Raw genomic sequence first — 20,766 nt, forward strand, 5'->3', positions numbered from 1 at the left:
ACCTTATACACATTTTTCTTAAACCTGCACCCAGGCAGTTGGCCTCTGTTTGTATGAGTGCTCCAGTCCGAGGACGAATATATATATATATATATATATATATTTATATTACACAAAATCCATGAATATCTTGTAAATGATATACTTATTAACAGTGAGTTCTGATGTCATCAGTTATAAACGGTAAGTTCTGATGTAATTTCTGTCACATGACTCACTGAAATGTGTGTATTATAATAAATAAAGTACCCCCATTTGCAAAATATGAGGATATTAGACGTAATCTCGGAGTTCCATGACCTGTATAAAAACACGAGGCCTTTGGCCTCGTGTTTTTATATGGTCATGAAACTCCTCGGTAACTTAATATCCTTATATTTTACAATAGGGGGTACTTAATTCACTATATATACACACACATACACAAAGATGGATTAAGTAATTGGGGATACCTGGGGATTGTCCATGTACCAGAGGAGGCTGTTCTCACTAGTGTCGAGGATGAAATACCGGCGGAGAAATTTCCCACTGTTTTCATGCTCCTCGATGTCCAGGAAGCCACAATTGCGATTCTGACGATCCACGTAAGGCATGTCTGGGCTGAACCATTACCCTGTGGGAGACATTAGACCAGTGACTTCCCCAGTCTCCCCTCTGTTGTGCTAACATATAAAAACTACATCTACAGTAAGTTGTTAGCATGTCGGCTCCCATTCAGGAGACCTACACAAGGAATTGGTTTCCAGCATGCACAGCAAATCAAAAAGGGAAATACTCAGATTTTAATTAAGCCATTTGAATTAGTTATGGATTTAATCAAATTAAAATCCTGTTAGAATTCTGACGCACACTTTAAAATTGCTCTCCAGCCTATCAGCACTTTAGCCACTCCCCTTCAAGCCTGATGTCAATCACAGCCGTTCTTGTAGGTGTGTCTGGGTGAATATTGGAGCGCTAGTTTCAAAGTTTCACCAGCGTTAGTCACTTCGCCCTTTGGTAAATATGCCCCATAGACTGATCCATATTCTTTTACCCAAAACCTTACCACTCCCTACTGATTATCCATGGGGCTTAAATGACTAGCTATTGCCTATGGATGCTCCTGGGTCATACATCTTCACCTATAACAGGGGCGCCCAAAAGGTAGATCGAGATCTACCGGTAGACCTTTATTTAGCTGGTGATCTCAAGTCACTGTCAACAAACAGCTTGACTAAATCACCCTCCTATTTCATGCTTTTCATTCAGATATTTATTACATTAAGGTTACATAAGAAATAGTTGTTTGTTAAATATAACTGTACATTTTAATTACCATAAATCAGTATTTAAGTAATATTTTCCATGGAACAGAATGAGAACAGTGCTTTTATGGATGTAGATCATAATGGGACAAGATCACTAAAAGTAGACCTCACATTAGTAAAGTATGGGCACTCCTGACCTATAAGCTCCTCAAAGACCCAAATGAGTTCCATTAGGCTCAAATAATTCCTTATTCTTATTGCTCAATATCATTATGTCTTTGCTCTATATACACTCCCTGTGTTATCCATCAACATTCTAAGCTACGTATTTTTTGGACTCCCAGATTCCTATCCATATAGCTCAACTCCCTGTTTACTTATGTGCAACAACTCCCACGACTCCCTTATTCCTTGTGCAAATACTTCCAGTGACTCCCAGTGTTCCTTTTGAGATAGACTGACTCTTTGCCTAGAACTCCGGCCACTCCTTACTTGCATAACTGAGCCTTATTCCCCGAGGGCACCAATAAAAATACTTCCTAGATATACTCTTCAAACCACTTTCTATCTCTGTGCATAAAGGATATAAACAAGCAGATCCCCAGCTACCCACATACACAGCCTGCTCATCAGTGTAAGGGCACACGGCCAAGTTTCGGGGAGATTAGTTGCCCGGCAACAAATCACTTCTTCAAGGCGACAACTCCCCGAACTGCCTTCCCCTACCTTCCCGCTGGCTCGAATGAAAAATCGCCAGCGGGGTTGCACTTAGTTTTCCAAAGTTGGAAACTTCGGGCGACTTTGCAAAATGAAGCAGCGAGAGTGCCATCCCGCTGGCGATTTTTCTTTCTAGCCAACCGGAAGGTAGGGGAAGGCAGTTCGGGGAGATTATCACCTCGAAGAAGAGGAAATTTGTTGTTGGGGTGACTAATCTAAAGGGTTGTTCACCTTTGAGTTAACTTTTAGTATGATTAGGGTTGCCACCTTTTGCAAATTTTTTTTTCCGGCTGGTGGGGGGCGGGTACAAAAAGGGGCGTGGTGTCAAAGAGGGCGGTGTTGTGACGCAAAGGGACAGGCCACGGCGCGGCACAGCCAAAAACCGAAGGAAAAGCTACGTTTACAGGGGATTGGGGGCGGGCCGAGGGGCCTTTTTAAGGGTATTACAAATTTACCGGCAGCTACATTGCAGGTAAATTTGTAATACCGGCCCCGGCAGGTGTTTTAGCGGCTAGGCCGATAAAATACCGGCCGGGTGACAACCCTAAGTATGATGTAGAGAAATATTCTGAGATAATTTGAAACTGGTTTTCATTTTTCATTACTTGGGGTTTTTGAGTTATTTAGCTTCCAGTTTGCAACTTCAAGCCATCTGGTTGCTAGGGTCCAAATTAAAAACAAGAGACTGGAACAGGAACATAAAAACAATTTATCAAAAGTAGCAGTAACAGTAAAGTCAGTGACTTCCATTTGAAAACTGGAAAGAGTCGGAAGAAGAAGGCAAATCATTTAAAAACTATAAAAAAATAAATAAATAATGGAGACCAATTGAAAAGTTGACATTCTATAACATACTAAAAGTTAACTTAATGTTGAACAACCCCTTTAACTTTTAGTATGATGTAGATGTAAGATGTGGCGCGCGGAGATAATTTGTAATCAATTCTTTGTTTTGTGTATGTTTTTTTAAAGGAGAACTAAAGCCTAACAAAAAGAAGTAGCTAGAGATGTTGTTCATTATGTTTTGTGCTTCTGTACCAGCCCAAGGCAACCACAGCCCTTTGACAGTAAAGATCTGTGTCTCCAAAGATGCCCCAGTAGCTCCCCATCTTCTTTTCTGCTGATTCACTGCACATGCTCTGTGCTGCTGTCACTTACTGAGCTTAGGGACCCACTCACAATATACAGTACACATAGAATAGAAATGTCACAATATAAGGCTGATTAGTAATTAATACAGATAATTACTACATGGCAGCACAGAAACCAGTGCAATTAGCATCAGAATTTAATAATCAGCAAACCTGTAGCATCAGCTTATATTACAGCCAGGGAAGCTCATTTTCTGCTGGATAATTAGTGACGAGCCCTAAGCTTAGCTTCTCAACAGCCAATCAGAGCCCACTGAGCATGTGAGTGTCACAGACACTTTCCAAGATGGTGACCCCCTGTGACAAGTTTGAAGTCCTGGATCATTGCTGCTATTGACAAGCTGAAACTTTAGCCTCGTGCAATAAGTTCACTATATAAAATATGGCATTTTTAGCCCTATTCATTTTTAGGGTTTAGTTCTCCTTTAATGACTTAACTTTTTTTGTTCTGTAGCTCTCCAGGTTGGAATTTCAAAAGCATATCTGGTTGCTAGGGTCCAACTCGCCCTTGCAACGAGGCAGTGGTTGCAATAAGAGACTGGAAGATGAATAGGAAAGGGTCTGAATGAAAAGTAACGGTATAGGGGGCAATCACAAGCCTATGAAAGCTGCAGAGAGTCGGTAGCTTATTGCCCATGTATGGGGTCCTCTGATGGGCCTAGCGGACTGATACCTGGCCGAAAATCGCCCATATGTCGATCAGGCAGGTTTGAAAGTCCTGTCAGGGCAAGGACTGCATCAGCTCGTTCATGTGGTCCCATCCCCTATCCCCATTATTGTGATCATCCTAATATTGCCCACCTCAAGGTCAGTCTATGGCCACCTAAAGTTTTAAGTCTCACAGAGCAATCATTTTTTTTGGCTAAAGGCATGAGTGCCTCCAATTTGAAAGCTGAAATATAAATAATAATAAAGAAAAAACAATGAAAAACAAAGACCAACTAAAATTTTGCTATGAAAAGTGCATGCTACAGCATACTAAAAGTTAATCCTATGAACTAATTCCTATTCGCACTGGCAATTTTTCGCTTTCTCTATAAATATTGGCTTTATATCGTTTATAGTACCTGGTCAACTCCAGAATGTGGGTTAGACCAAGCGCTGGCCCAAGGGTGTTTATAGCAGCTGATCAAGTCCACAGCGTGGGTGAGACCAAGCAATGGTGATTTCTTTCTGTGTTTCTTGAGCAAATAACTCGTATTTAACTTTGTTTCAACAGATTTCTGGCTTTCATATCCCTCTTCATGATCGTGCAGGGACCCCTTGCAACCAGAGGCCTCTTTGGTAAAGTGAGAGCTAAAAGTATTATAATGGTACAGAGTTAAAACTGTATGGAACTTTTAGAGTTAACTTTAACAGTTGAATGTGTTACATTTAGGCTGAACACTGAATTTCCCTTCTAGAAAGAAAGGAAGTGCTATTTTCTCTTTACTGGTTATTTTCCTGTACCAGACGTTACAGGTTACTGTTAATTATTGCACAAAGAAAAAAAAAAAATGACTCATTTAACAATTTAAAGGGGAACTACTGAAAATAAAAAAAAACCTTCTTCATATAATCCATTAAAAATTCTGGACCATTTCTGAAATAATCAAGTTTATGTTCATTATTCCTCTCTCGGCATCTGTTTCTCTTCATTCTCTCTTCATGCAGCAGTTGGGTGTCAGATATTCATTGACAGTTAGATCCAATATAATCTTATAAGGGGGTTTCCTTTCCTAGCAGAATGAATTAGAGCTCACTCATATAACTGATTTCAGTACAAACAAAATCTAACAAGATTTTGGCACAAATCCTGCATGTAGAGAGACATGATGTCTGGTGAGTTTAATAGAGTGAGCTCTAATACATCTTCTAGGCAAAAGGAGCCCCCCTTTAAGATATACTGGATTCAACTGTCATTCAAAATTAAAAGAATTCCAACTCCTGCAAGAAGAGAGAATGAAGAGAAAAAAAAATACTAAGGGAAAGAGTGAAGAGTAACGTGATTTTTTCCAGAAACAGTTCAGAATTTTTAATTGATTATTTTTAGAGAACTTCTTACTTCAGTATAATGAAGCTTATTTTAAATGTTCATGTTCGCAACTGTTCTGCTTTAAGAGCCAGGTTTATGCAGAGAACTGAATAATAGGGATGCGCCGAATCCACTATTTTGGATTAGCTGAATCCCTGAATCCTTTGTGAAAGATTCAGCCGAATACCAAACCGAATTTGCATAAAAAGATTAGGGGTGGGAAGGGGAAAACATTTTTTATTTCCTTGTTTTGTGATAAAAAGTCACGGGATTTCCCTCTCCGCCCCCTAATTCGCATATGCAAATAAGGATTCGGTCCGGCCAGGCAGAAGGATTCGGCTGAATCCGAATCCTGCTAAAAAAGGCCAAATCCTGGCTGAATCCCGAACCAAATCCTGCATTCGGTGCATCCCTACACAAAATACATTGAGATTTAATAAATACGGTTGCTATTCTATAATTTTGAGGAGTCACCTTAATTTAATTGCCATTGTTGGGCACAGATAACAAATCTTCTACAAAAAGTCACGTGATTTCCCTCCCCGTACCCAATTTGCATATGCAAATAAGGATTCAGTCCGGCTGGACAGAAGGATTCGGCTGAATCCGAATGCTGCTGAAAAAGGCCGAATCCTGGATTCGGCGCATCCCTACTGAATACAGCTCGATTCTAGAACTCATTGACAGTTGCTTCTGTCCTATGGAATGTAAACATGCACAAATATTAGGGATGCACCGAATCCAGGATTCGGTTAGGGATTTGGCCAGGATTCAGCCTTTTTTTTTTAGCAGGATTGGATTCGGCCGAATCCTTCTGCCCAGCCAAACCAAATCCGAATTCTAATTTGCATATACCAATTAGGGGCGGGAGGGAAATTGCGTGACTTTTTGTCACAAAACAAGAAGGTATATAATGTTTTCCCCTTCCCATCCCTAATTTGCATAAGGATTCGTGAAGGATTCGGCCGATTCCAAAATATTGGATTCGGTGCATCCTTAAATAGCAGTCACATCGTTTGCCATCTAATAAAGGGAAGGCTGCTCACTAGTGATGTGCGGGCCGACCCGAGGCTCGCGGGACACGCGGGTCAGGCGGGTTCGGCCTGACCCCTGGACAATATGGGCGGGTCGTGGGCGGGTCGAGCTCTTCTCCTCTCCCCGCCCGCGACCTAGTACTGCCGGCGCCGGAATTTATAGACTTCCGCCTGCCCCACACCTTTTGTGATGTCACTGCGGGCGCGGGTAGGGAGTGGGCAGGTTAGGGTTGGGTAATTCTCGACCCGCACATCACTACTGCTCACAGTAACCTGATCTCTCAGCGAATGCCAATTCTGTTATTGTGGTACTGACTTGTAACTGTTTAACAGGGGCTGCCTTTTGTTACGTGCCGTGGATCAGAGAAGAGACTTCTCTGTTAATAAGAGGCCCGATTAGTGATTGCCTTTGTTACTGGATGGAAATTAAAAGGGGTTGTTCACATTCAAACACTTTTTTCAGTTCAGTTGGTTTTTAGAAATAAAGACTTTTTCCCCATTTACTTTCTGTTATCTATTTGTGATCGTTTTCTAATATTGAATTGTAACGTTTAATTTTTCACCTTGTAAAGCAGATGGGGGGGGGTCGCCGACTCTGTAACTGATCTAAGTTAATTTTGTTATCTTTGTTCCTGCTGGGCTGAATCCTATGCGTTTTTATTACAGGCAGCTGTTAGAATTGATACAATAGTTGCTAATATTCCAAAGATACTGCTGAGAAATGGATCAACTAATTGTAGCAATTAAATGTAGCAAATTGTAACAGCTTAGATGCTCTCTTGGATCACTGAGCTGCCAGACTGAAACACCAGACACACAAACATTAAATTTTAAACTTAAATTTTGGGAAAACGGTAAAAAAATAAAAGATGGAAACAATCTGAAACCAAATGAACTGAAAAAAGTGTTTGAAAGGTGAACATGTACACACACACACACCCCCTGACAAGTTTCTAATATTGCACTGAAACGTTGGATCGAATCAACGTCACCTATTTGACATTTTAGACTTTAATGTAACTTACCTCGGAGTTCTGTCATATTTCTGGGATATAAAGTACCGCCTATTGTAAAATATAAGGATATTATAAGTCACAGAGGAGTTCCATGACCATGTATCTTCATATTTTCCAACAAGGGGTACTCTATTTATTATAATACACAAGTTTTAGTGAGTCATGTGACAGAAATGACATCAGAACTCACCGTTTATAAGGATATCATTTACAGGATATTCATGGCTCTTGTGTATTATATATATATATATGTGTGTGTATGTATGTATGTATATATAATACACAAAAGCCATGAATATCTTGTAAATTATATCCTTATAAACGGTGAGTAGTGATGTCATCAGTTATAAACGGTGAGTAGTGATGTAATTTCTGTCACATGACTCACTAAAATTTGTGTATTATAATTAATAAAGTACCCCCAGTTGTAAAATATGAGGATATTATAAGTTACCTCGGAGTTCCATGACCTGTATAAAAACACTCGGCCTTCGGCCTCGTGTTTTTATATGGTCATGAAACTCCTCGGTAACTTATAATATCCTTATATTTTACAAGAGGGGGTACTTTATTCACTATATAATACAAAATCATATCCTTATAAACGGTGAGTTCTGATGTCATCAGTTATAAATGGTGAGTTCTGATGTTATTTCTGTCACATGACTCACTGAAATGCGAGGCCTCGTGTTTTTATATGGTCATGAAACTCCTCGGTAACTTATAATATCCTTATATTTTACAAGAGGGGTTACTTTATTCAATATATATATATATATATATATATATATATATATATATATATATATATATATATATATATATATATATATATATAGGTTCCAATGGTTCCAGCACTCCGACGCTGAGGTATAATATACCCAGGTGCTATTCCATGCCAAATATTCAGTAAACCACAGAATCTTGATAAAGGTCCAAGCAGGGGACCGAAACGTTGACCTATTTTCTTTTAAAGATGAATAAATAAAGATGAAGATATTTTAAATTCCCAGTGTGCATTCCTGATTCTGTGGATTACTATATATATATATATATATATATATATATATATATATATATATCTCTATCTATATAGATATACACACACATATATATATATATATATATATATATATATATATATATATATATTATAGTACAAACACCTGCACTCTGTCCTCTTTTTTCTCCAAGCCGGGTGCTCGGTCAAAGTGTTTATATATGCATAGAATGGACCAGCACACCGTTTTCTTCAATCAAACGTGTTTATTCAATACACACTGTGCATCCAACGTTTCGGCCCGCATCCGGGCCTTTATCAAGGATAAAGTGACAGTGATAGTAGTCATCATGACATGACTAACGAGGGGGATTATGGGTATAAAAGGTTGATCACTATCACTGTCACTTTATCCTTGATAAAGGCCCGGATGCGGGCCGAAACGTTGGATGCACAGTGTGTATTGAATAAACACGTTTGATTGAAGAAAACGGTGTGCTGGTCCATTCTATGTATATATATATATATATATATATATATATATATATATATATATATATATATATACACACAAACAAACAAACTAAATTCCCCATTTTATAAAGTCTTGTACTGCCACCACCTCATGTAAATTACATTAAGCGCTGCTCTCAAACTATGCAGTGGGAGTCAAGAATTTGGTCACGGACAAGTTCCAACAGATTCTGACAAAGAGCCAGTTCAGGAAACACAGAATATACAATGCAGGGGAGTTTACTCAGCCGCAGAACATGAGCGGGGGTCATAGTTACATGTGATTACATTATGATATGCACGGACATGCAGCTGCAGAAATGCAAATATCTAGCTTTTGCTTCTGTACATTAATCGGCAGCTCCCAGGTCAAATGTATGTACATCAGGGACTATATTAACTTCTGACCTAGAAAATGGAAGGTCTTAATCGATTAGTAAAGTTAAAGACGGGCTGTTTAGTTTAGAATAATGGGACAATTGCACAAGGTTTGTTATCTGAGCATTGTCTAGTTGGGCTGGAAATCAACAAAACCCTGTAAATCACTCGTATTTGTTCATATGGGAATTGCCGGCACCTGTGGGTGCACTGACAGGTCAGGGGATTATCCCTTTAAAAGAATGAATTAGGGCTCTTACTGACGAGCGGTTGAAGCCGCGCTCCGTTTTTCTGCGTTCAGCCGCAGGGGAGCGCAGGAATAGACGCATTACATTTTTTCCAATGGGGCTGTACTCACACAGGCGCGTGTAGGTGAGGAACGCAGGTTGAGATGCTTCATTTTTCCTGCGTTTAGCGCCTACACGCGCCTGTGTGAATACAGCCCCATTGGAAAAAATGTAATGCGTCTATTCCTGCGCTCCCCTGCGACTGAATGCAGAAAAACGGAAAGCAGGGGAGCGCAGCTACAACCGCTCGTCAGTAAGAGTCCTAAAGGTGGCCATACACATAAAGATCCGCTCGTTTGACAATTTTGCCAAACGAGCGGATCTCTACCCTATATGTCTACCTTGAAGTGGGCGATATCGGTCTGATCCAATCGTGGGCCCTAGGGCCCAACAACTGGATTATAATGAGGAATACAGGTGGTCAGACTGGATTTTTACCCCTGTCTGAGCGACATCTGTCCGACTAAAAAAATGCAAAAATGTGTCATTACAGTAAAACTGCAGAAAACTGCAGGGATTCTGCAGAAATTATCTGTGCTTGAATGGCTGCCCCCATGGCTACACAGTAGCTTGTTTATATAAACTATAGTAGTACTTATCTGTTATCTACTATGTAGCCTGTGCTTGAATGGCTGCCCCCATGGCTACACAGCAGCTTGTTTATATAAACTATAGTAGTACTTATCTGTTATCTACTGTGTATCCTGTGCTTGAATGGCTGCCCCCATGGCTACACAGCAGCTTGTTTATATAAACTATAGTAGTACTTATCTGTTATCTACTGTGTATCCAGTGCTTGAATGGCTGCCCCATGGCTACACAGCAGCTTGTTTATATAAACTATAGTAGTACTTATCTGTTATCTACTGTGTATCCTGTGCTTGAATGGCTGCCCCCATGGCTACACAGCAGCTTGTTTATATAAACTATATACACCAAATACAGGTCTATGGGAGACAGCCTTTCCGTAATTTGGAGCTTTTTGGATAACAGGTGTCCGGATAATGGATCCCATACATGTAATTCAAACTTATCAAAAGGTTTTCCTTTTTGTCTGCAATAATAAAGCAGTACATTGTACTTGATACAAACTAAGATATAATTAATCCTTATTGGAAGCAAAACCAGCCTAGTGGGTTTATTTAATGTTTACATGATTTTCTAATAGACTTAAGGTATGAAGATCCAAATTACGTAAAGATCCCTTATCTGGAAAACCCCAGGTCCCAAGCATTCTGGATAACAGGTCGCATAGCTGTATAAAGCAGTTCATGATCATTCAAAGCAATGTCAGATTTAAAAAAAAACAAAAAAAAGTACCTAAAATACATTCTAGTCCAAAAAAGTCTGATATAGCAAGTCTAACAACTATTGTTAGACTTCCAGTTGACTTAAAGGAGAAGGAAAGGCTAAAATTAAGTAAGTTTTATCAGAAATATCTATATAAATACACCAGTAAACCCTCAAAGTAATGCTGCTCTGAGTCCTCTGTCAAAAGAAACACAGTATTTCTTTCCTTCTATTGTGTACTCATGGGCTTCTGTATCAGACTTCCTGTTTTTATCTTAAACCTCCAGGGCTTGGGCTTGAGCATGCTCAGTTTGCTTCTCAATCCCTCTCCCTTTCCTCCCCTCCCTACCCCCCCCTGCTGTAATCTGAGCCCAGAGCTATGAGTGAGCAGGGAGAAACTCAGGCAGGAAGTGATGTCACACCAAGCTAATATGGCAGCTGCTATCCCAAACAAACAGAGAGTTTCTAGAGCTGTTTACTCAGGTATGGTAAAGTATTATACAGAATAAATAGTATTATAGCTTGTGGCTAATCTATTGGCAACAAACTGCTTTGCTAGCTTTCCTGTGAGGAATGGACTTGGGTGGGGGGGTTTAACCAGTAAATACCCTAACACCTCTAAGGGTTAAATCTGACCACTAGATATCATTAATTATTCATGAGAATGGTAACAACCGCCTGTCTATATCCTCTAATGACGTCCGGGAATAAATAATACACATACTAATTATTTACAGAGAAAAACCTTTTTAGTCTTTGTCCGGAGAAGTGATCTGTAAACAAAGTCCCATTGAGGAAGAAGCTCTTCATTTCAGAGCGCACGTGGCCCCATAACACAGGGCCACACTTCCATCAATGAACTGTTTTGTGCAGCAAACATTGGCTTATTGTTCTATCTCAAAGAAACAATCACAGGACACACAAGCTCGGCCCCCTCCATCCCGGGGCTTTCCTTTCCAGAGCTCTCCATAATTACCCCTTGGAGACGAGAGCCAAAAATGCGCCGGCTCATGAACTGTGGGAGCAGTTAGGAATAGGGGGAATGGAAATCTGGCAAACAGTCACTTCCCTTCATTCTATAAGAGGTCTACTCCGGTAGCCCTTTTTTTATTTTTTTTACAGTATTTATAAGTCAGTATGAATATTCATAAGATAACGTCATATTTCAGCTGAGGTCGGAACCAGATGAACTCTTCTCCTTAGAAAGCACAGCGGAAAAGGAGCACAAGCCGTAGCATTCATTTTCATTTGCTTATTTGGATGACAGCAAATGCATTATTTACTTTAGCCCCGAGTTGCCTGCGGAACTAAATGGAAAATCAATTGCCATAGACAGGGAACAGTGTGTTAATCTTCCTTAAGTCAGAGCAGGCCTCAAGACTAGAACATGTCAGCAAATCAGTTGAAACAGTTCATTTGACCTGATGGGGCCTATTTACTAAACCCCAACTTTTTCGGGTCAGCTTTTTGTTGCCAAAAACTAGGGATGCACCAAATCCACTATTTTTGATTCTGCTGAACCCCCAAATCCTTCGCGAAAGATTTGCCAAATACCGAACCCTAATTTGCATATGCAAATTAGGGGTGGGAAGGGGAAACATTTTTACTTCCTCGTTTTGTGACAAAAAGTCACGCGATTTCCCTCCCCACCCCTAATTTGCATATGCAAATCAGGATTCCGATTCGGTTCAGCCGGGCAAAAGGATTCAGCCAAATCCGAATCCTGCTTAAAAAGGCCAAATCCTGGCTGAATCCCGACCTAAATCTTGGATTCGTTGCATCCCTACCAAAAACCCCAAAAAAATCAAGGAAAAAGAATCGTGGCTTTTCCGGGACTTATTACGTGACACAAAACTGCAACAATTCCGAGTCCTAAAACTACTCTAGCTAAAATCTGTCGAAATCATATCCCTTTTACAACTGGGAGATCTTTGTTTGATTTGTGGAATTTGAGTTTTCGGCATGTTTTTAATAGGGATGCACCGAATCCACTTTTTTGGATTCGGCCGAACCTCCGAATTCTTTCGTGAAAGATTCGACCGAATACCAAACTGAATCCAAAAAATTGAATTTGCCAATCTCGCAGTCAGCTTACAGAGGACGCAGAAGATGGACGCCTGGAACTTAGCTGGAAGAATCTGCGGCGAGGGATAAGTATGGGGCATCTCCCCGGGGGGTAGTTAGCCTGGGGGGATGATGGAATGGGGTCTACCTGGGGTAGGGGGGTATGGGTTTTTTCACAACAGGCTGATTTCTCCTTTAACTAGTACAAACTGGGTAACGACCAAGGACAAGATAAACGTGTACACGTCAAGCCAGTTACAACTGCCTCTTACCTGTGAGATCCACGCAAACATACCCCGCAACACATGAGCAATGGAAAAAATTCAGCCGTAAATACGACTTGCATAACCCCTAAGTATATTTGTAGCCAACAAAAATGATGACATTGTTGGTCAAAGAAACGAGAGGCAAAAACAAGCCTGCCGTTAATCTGACAGTTTAGATCAAGGTGCTAGAGCAGTGGTCCCCAACCAGTAGCTCGTGAGTAACATGTTGCTCTCCAACCCTTTGAATGTTGCTCCCAGTGGCCTCAAAGCAGGTGCTGGTTTTTGAATTCCAGGCTTGGAGGCAAGTTTTGGTTGTAGAAAAACCAGGTGCACTGCCAAACAGAGCCTCAATGTAGGTTGACAATGCACATAGGGGCTACCAAATGGCCAATCACGGCACTTATATGGCACCCCAAGAACATTTTTCATGCTTGTGTTGCTCCCCAACTCCTTTTACTTCTAAATGTTGCTCACGGGTTCAAAAGGTTGGGGATCCCTGTGCTAGAGGTTCGGCAGATCTGTCCAAAGATTACTGCATGTTTAGTTAGTTTAGTGTGGGCACCGTCATGCTTCAGCACTAACTATAGGCCACTGCAAGCAAAACAATTAGTCATATTGCCACATGCTTCTCCCACAACTGCCCTCCCAAAAATAACAGAGATGTTTGCATGCACAGAAGGAGTATGAAGCTCAATTTGGTCCAGATTATTTTCTGACAGAGGGTAGTGAAAGTCGTTGGTCTAAAAATGACGCATCAAAAAGCATCAGGCTACGGTAAAATAATTCTATGACTAATTACAGGGGTGTAACTACAGAGGAAGCAGACCCTGCGGCTGCAGGAGGGCCAGGAGGTATAAGGGGCCCATGAGACCCTAATTGATGAGCAATTTCAACATATATTGGTAAAACAGGACAACCTCTGGATTATGTTTAATTTGCTGTGGGGACCAGTAACATCTAGTTACGCCACTGACTAATTAATAAACTGCTTTCACGGAGAAGCCTTTGAAGTGCCTGCTATCTATATTCTGTATTTTATATACATACACACATATAATAATATATTCGATTACCCAAGAAATCCTTTAAGTCAAAACCACAAAGGGAAAATATTGCAATTTGCAAAGAACATTCATGGGGACAAAATGTCACGTGAAATTAGCATGAGACATATAGGGGCATATTTATTAAGGTTCAAATGGTAATTTCGAAATGTTCTAAATTATTTTTGGTCAAAACTCACAAATTCGAATTTAAAAGCGCCAACATGCATGTGAGTACATTCAAATTTATTAGAGTTACAAAAAAAATTCACATAACTTCGAAATTCGACCTTTGATTAATCTGCCCCATAAACTGCGCATACTCCACTTATTTTTAATGGACAAATATAATGGGGAAACTTTGTTTTCCATTTTATTCTATGGTCTTTATGTATTTAAAGGGATCCTGTCATTGGAAAACATATTTTTTTCAAAATGAATCAGTTAATAGTGCTACTCCAGCAGAATTCTGCACTGAAATCCATTTCTCAAACGAGCAAACAGATTTTTTTATATTCAATTTTGAAATCTGACATGGGGCTAGACATTTTGTCAATTTCCCAGCTGTCCCCAGTCATGTGACTTGTGCCTGCACTTTAGGAGAGAAATGCTTTCTGGCAGGCTGCTGTTTTTCCTTCTCAATGTAACTGAATGTGTCTCAGTGGGACATGGGTTTTTACTATTGAGTGTTGTTCTTAGATCTACCAGGCAGCTGTTATCTTGTGTTAGGGAGCTGTTATCTGGTTACCTTCGCATTGTTTTTTTGTTTGAGTGCTGGGGGGGAAAAAGGGATGGGGTGATGTCACTCTAACTTGCAGTACAGCAGTAGAGAGTGATTGAAGTTTATCAGAGCACAAATCACATGACTTGGGGCAGCTGGGAAACTGACAATATGTCTATCCCCATGTCAGATTTCAAAATTGAATATAAAAAAATCTGTTTGCTCTTTTGAGAAATGGATTTCAGTGCAGAATTCTGCTGGAGCAGCACAATTAACTGATTCATTTTGGAAAAACCCATGAAAGCAACCCTTTAAGCACAATCCACTGCCATCTTCTGCCTCTCTAGCACGTGTGACTGTAGGATATGGTTTCAGTTTTCTTTAATAGTCTCAAATTAAAGCAGCATATTTAATGGCATTTCACATTAGTGTATTAGTGTATTCCCTTGTTCATTAGGATCAATAGGTGACAATTACACTCAATATACAAATAACAGACACAAATTAGTTCCTACAAAGCACTGGTTACAAGAGCAGCAAAAGGGAAGCTCACTTTCCATATTCCCAATTACTATGATCTTATTCCGAATTCCATTTTAACACAACACATTGGGGGGAATTCACAAGTGTTGGGAACGAAAAAATGTCTTTTAAATGTCGAAAGAAAGTGTCGTAGTAACAGCAGACAAATTCACAGAGCATTTACCCACCAATTTTCCAACGTGTACGACACTTTTGAAATAGTGTTGTTAAAAGTGGGCGTAAACTCATTTGCTCGTAAACGCATTTGTTTTGCCGACAATTTTTCCGACACATTAGGCTCTCCAAAATGAAAATGCTGGTCAAATTGTCTTTTGAAAACGCTCGGTAAAATGTCATCTGTCTAATGAAAAGATATAAAACATTTTAGAAAATCGACGGACTTATGAGACATTCAGAGACGGTAAAGTCTGCCTTTGTGAATTTGCCGTTCGTACGACATTTTACAAATTTGTTGACCGCCACTTCTGGGTTACTTATTTTACCGACACTTTGGGGCAGATGTATCAAGGGTCGAATTTCGAGTGGTTAAATCCCTCGAAATTCGACTGGAGAATAGAATCGAATAGGGAATTCTGGTGAATGTACGCGCTGGCGAATATTCGCCCGGCAAATAGTCGAGCAATCGAATATTCGATCAAAGGATTTTCATTCGATCGAATGATCGATTGAATGCCTTTTTATTCAATTGCAGAGTTTTTTCACTCGATCTATTTGAATCATTCTACTCAGGCGAATTTACGCCAATTCGATAGTGAGGAGCACAAAAAACTCCTCTATTCATTCACCCGAGCTTAGTGAATGTGCCCCTTTGTGAATTCCCCCCAATGTGTCAAAGGGAAACACAGTTATGCCCTGCTTCCAAAGCACTGCACTGCCAAATATTACTTTGCCCTTATCCTACCCACTTTTAGAATTTTGACACCTGAGTACCTGCAACTGTCTAAGAGACTATAGAAGTAGCTTTCCTTTGAGAACCAAATGCCCCAGGGGAACATCCAAATTGCACGCTGCGTCTGCATCCGACAGTCGTGTCGCGTCGGATCAACACTGCAACTTCATCCGACATTTCTATCTCTTACCTTATTTCGGTTGCATGCGTTTTGTCGCAGAGCATTGGATCGCGCCGCAAACGTCCGTGTAGTCCTACCCTTAGTCCCAGTTTTTTTTTTTAACCTTTTATGCAAGGGCAAAGGTATCTAATATTAAACTGTGGATATTTTACCCATAAATAAAAAGCTTCCGGACAGGCAGGAAAATTCCTAATAAGCTGAGATTTTTATCAAATCAAAAATTTTATCAAATTTGTCGTAACAGCTCTGGGGGCGGTCAAGAAAATGGAATTGCTACCGATCTATTTCAAAGACACTCTGACCCAATAGGGAGCAATTCCAAGGGATCGGTTACTCAATACCCACAATCATGCTGTGTGGTTGGCCCTAAATGTTTTGCCACTCAATATGGCAACTCAAGAAGAAAGTTTACCATTTTCTTGTCAACGACTGCTATAATAATTTCACAAAACAAACCGCTTATTTATAAAATACTGGACTGTAAACAGATCACACAGTCAAAAATTTCAAGACAGAACACAATTACCACTCTAAATAGTAGGAATGCACCGAATCCACTATTTTGGATTCGGCCGAACCCCCTATGCTATGCAAAGGATTTGGCCGAATACGAAATGGAATCTGAATTTGCATTTGCAAATTAGGGGATTAGTGTGGGAAGGGAAAACATTTTTTAATTCCTTGTTTTGTGACAAAAAGTCACATGATTTCCCACCCCACCCATAATTTGCATATGCAAATTAGGATTCGGATTCGGTTTGACCAGGCAGGAGGATTCGGCCGAATCCGAATCCTGCAGAAAAAGGTTGAATCCTGGCAGAATCTCGAACCAAATCCTGGATTCGGTGCATCCCTACTAAATAGGGATGCACCGAATCCAGGATTCATTTAGCACCTGGCCGAATCAAACCCTAATTTGCATATGCAAATTAGGTATGGAAAGGAAAAACATGCAACCTTTTCTCAAGGTTTCATTTTGCACCTGGCCAAATCAAACCCTAATTTGCATATGCAAATTAGGATTCAGTTTGACCAGGCAGAAGGATTCGGCCGAATCCGAATCCTGCAGAAAAAGGCCGAAACCTGGCCGAATCCTGTATTCGGTGTATCCCTACTAAATAGGGATGCACTGAATCCAGCATTCATTTTGCGCCTGGTCGAATCGAACTCTAATTTGCATATGCAAATTAGGGGTGGAAAGGAAAAACACACAACCTTTTGTCAAGGACAAGGAAGTAAAAAAAAAGTTTTTTCGACTTTTTCCCTTTCTGTCCCTAATTTGCATGTGGAGAAAAAACTGTGTGTCTGTAAAATACAAGATATCATAAAGTAAAAACTACAGATTGATCACAGAAATACATTTGAAGTATGGGGCTCGCTATATTTCTGCCCTGGCAGCAGCCGGCTCTACTGTCACACCAGTGGAATTATTGGTTTGTATGTTGTCTCATTATTTCTCATGTTAAATATACGAGACACTGAACAAAACAAACATGGACATTCTTTGTAGATCAAACGATCACAGTAGGCAGCCTATCAAGTCTGCAAGCTTTGCTCATTGCTCTTCCCACATACTATTGGTCCATGAAGCTGGGCACAAATGAAGCAGTTCAAGGCTGTCTGCGCTGTAAAAGCAAATGAATAATAAAAATAATATATGAGTATATGTCTGAAAAAGCAACAGACAGCTACACTGAGTCATCGTGGCCTACTGCTAAAACCTGTCAGCAGTAAAACAACACGGACCCCTTTTTCAGCGAAGATGGCACATTTTAACAAGTTTCCTCTCTTCCTGCTGCTGTTAATGACATTGAGTGCAGCCGCACATCCGACACTTGCTAATGAGCCGAATATGAGAGACACAAGAGGAAACAAAACTAGCAGGTAAAGTGACGCTAGTCAATGGTATGCAGATATAAATATCACAGCAACAGAAGGAAAGACAAATGGGGTGCCAAAAGTTAGGCACCCCCAAGTGATTATATTTATTTACCCGACACCTGGGCCGGTGCAGAGAAAACGGCACCGGCCTAGGGTTCTTCCAACAAGCCCCACAGAACGATCCTCTTCCTGCTTCTTCTTGCGGCTGTGCATGCGCATTAGAACGAAAAGTCGACCGTTAACAAAAACTTGAAATTTGGAGAAAAAAGTATCAGGAAGGTGATCGCTCCGTAGTGCTGGAATAACCCCCAGTTGGTGCCGTTTCTGCTGATAGGAGCACTGACCATGGGTGTCAGATAAGTAAATACAATTACTTGGGGTGCCTGACTCTTGGCACCCCAGGTGTAAATTATGGTCATGGGAAAACACATAACACATCAGTTAATAGTGCTATTCCAGCAGACTTCTGCACTGAAATCCAATTCTTAAAAGAGCATACAGATTTTTTTTTTATATTCAATTTTGACAATATGTCTAGCCCCATGTCAGATTTCAGTTTCCCAGCTGCCCCCTGTCATGTGACTTGTGCCTGCACTTTAGAATGGAACTGCTTTCTGGCAGGCTCTTATCTCTCCTACTTAATGTAACTGAATCAGTCTCAGTGGGACCTGGATTTTACTATTAAGGGTTGTTCTTAGATCTACCAGGCAGCTGTTATCTTGTGTTAGGGAGCTGTTATCTGGTTACCTTCCCATTGTTCTTTTGTTAGGCTGCTGGGGGGGGGGGGTGATAACACCCCAACTTGCAGTACAGCAGTAAAGAGTGACTGAAGTTTATCAGAGCACAAGTCACATGACTTGGGGCAGCTGGGAAATTGACAATATGTCTAGCCCCATGTCAGATTTTTAAAACTGACTTTAAAAAAAACTGTTTGCTATTTTGAAAAACAGATTTCAGTGCAGAATTATGCTAAAGCAGCACTATGAACTGATGCATTTTTTAAAAAAAAGTTTTCCCGTGACAGTATCCCTTTAAGGTGGCGATACACTATAAGATCCGCTCGTTTGACAAGGTCACCAAACAAGCGGATCTCAACCCGATATGCGATGCGGTCCTAGATCATAGAAAAGATCAAACTTGACCAATCGATATTTGGCTGATTTTTGGCCGGATATCGATTGGGAGGACACGTCGGGAGCCCCCACACGGGCAGATAAGCTGCCAAATCGGTATCTGCAGCTTTAATCTGCCCGTGTATGGCCACCTTTACTTGATTATTCAAGGTGCATTTACCTCCATGGCTGGTCCCAGGCCAAACGATATCCAGCAATACTGTATGGCAGGAGCAAACCTATACGCCGGCTATCGCCTTTTAAATCATTTATTGCAGCAAAATATAGCACAACTTTCAGAAAACATCCCCTTCCTCAGGTGCCTCAGCTTTTGCTGAAAGCTTGTGCTACATTTTGCTGCAATAAATAATTTAAAAGGCAATTGCCGGCGTATAGGTGTGCTCCTTCCATACAATATTGCTGAATACAAAAAAAAGGGACGAATTTGCTGAAGGAAAACCTGTTCCAGACTGCCAGAATCCTGACACTGGGGAGAGGATTCCACTTTCAGCAAGATAATGATTCCAAAGCACAAAGGAGACGTAACAATAATGTGGCTCAGCAATAAGTTAATGCTCTGCGGTGACCCAGCCCAGGGCCAGACTTGATTCCAATGGAAAATATGTGGTCAGACTTAAAGGCTGCAGTAAACAGACAATCCCCACCAATATGAGAGCACTTGGCCAACTCTGCCAAGAATAATGGGCAAAAACGGCAATATTTCACTGTCCAGAACTAGCAGGTATTTCTTAGCCGTCAGGGTGGTTACTCACAGATTTGTTATGGTGTGAAAGGCAAATATATATTAGATGTATAATACCGTAATCATTTATCTGAAGATCCCTTGTACAGGTTATCTGGAAACCCATTATGCAGAAAGCGCCAAATTATAAAAAGGCCATCTCCCATAGACTCTATTTTATCCAAATTTTTAAATTTATCTGTAATAATAAAACAGTAGTTTGTACTTGATCTAAACTAGGGATGCACCAAATCCACTATTTTGGATTCGGCCGAACCCCCGAATCCTTTGCGAAAGATTCGGCCGAATACCGAATCAGAATCCTAATTTGCATATGAAAATTAGGGGTGGGAAGGGGAAAACATTTTTTGCTTCATTGTTTTGTGAAAAAAAGTCACGTGAGTTTTCTTCCCACCCCTAATTTGAATATGCAAATTAGGATTCCGATCGGCCGAATCTGAATCCTGCTGAAAAAGGCCAAATCCCGAACCGACTCCTGGATTTGGTGCATCCCTAATTCAAAATAAAATAAAATTAATCCTTATTGGAAGCAAAACCAGCCTATTGGGTTTATTTAATGTTTACATGATTTTCTAGTAGACTTAAGGTATCAAGATCCAATCTATGGAAAGATCTGTTATCTGGAAAAGCCCAGGTCCAGAGCATTCTGGATAACA

General features: G+C 40.4%; 1 protein-coding gene across 2 annotated transcripts in view; it reads right to left on the reverse strand.

Moving 5' to 3' along the window:
* The window catches only part of plekha1.S (pleckstrin homology domain containing A1 S homeolog), a 53,712-nt gene that overhangs the window by 22,181 nt on the left and 10,765 nt on the right, over positions 1–20,766 (reverse strand). For both annotated transcript variants that reach the window (XM_041570499.1, NM_001093071.1), the window contains 1 exon segment: positions 453–613. In XM_041570499.1, the coding sequence (XP_041426433.1) occupies positions 453–593 (141 nt within the window). In that variant the 5' untranslated portion in view covers positions 594–613.

This window comes from Xenopus laevis, chromosome 7S (genome assembly GCF_017654675.1).
Source record: "Xenopus laevis strain J_2021 chromosome 7S, Xenopus_laevis_v10.1, whole genome shotgun sequence".
Lineage (NCBI taxonomy): Eukaryota > Metazoa > Chordata > Amphibia > Anura > Pipidae > Xenopus > Xenopus laevis.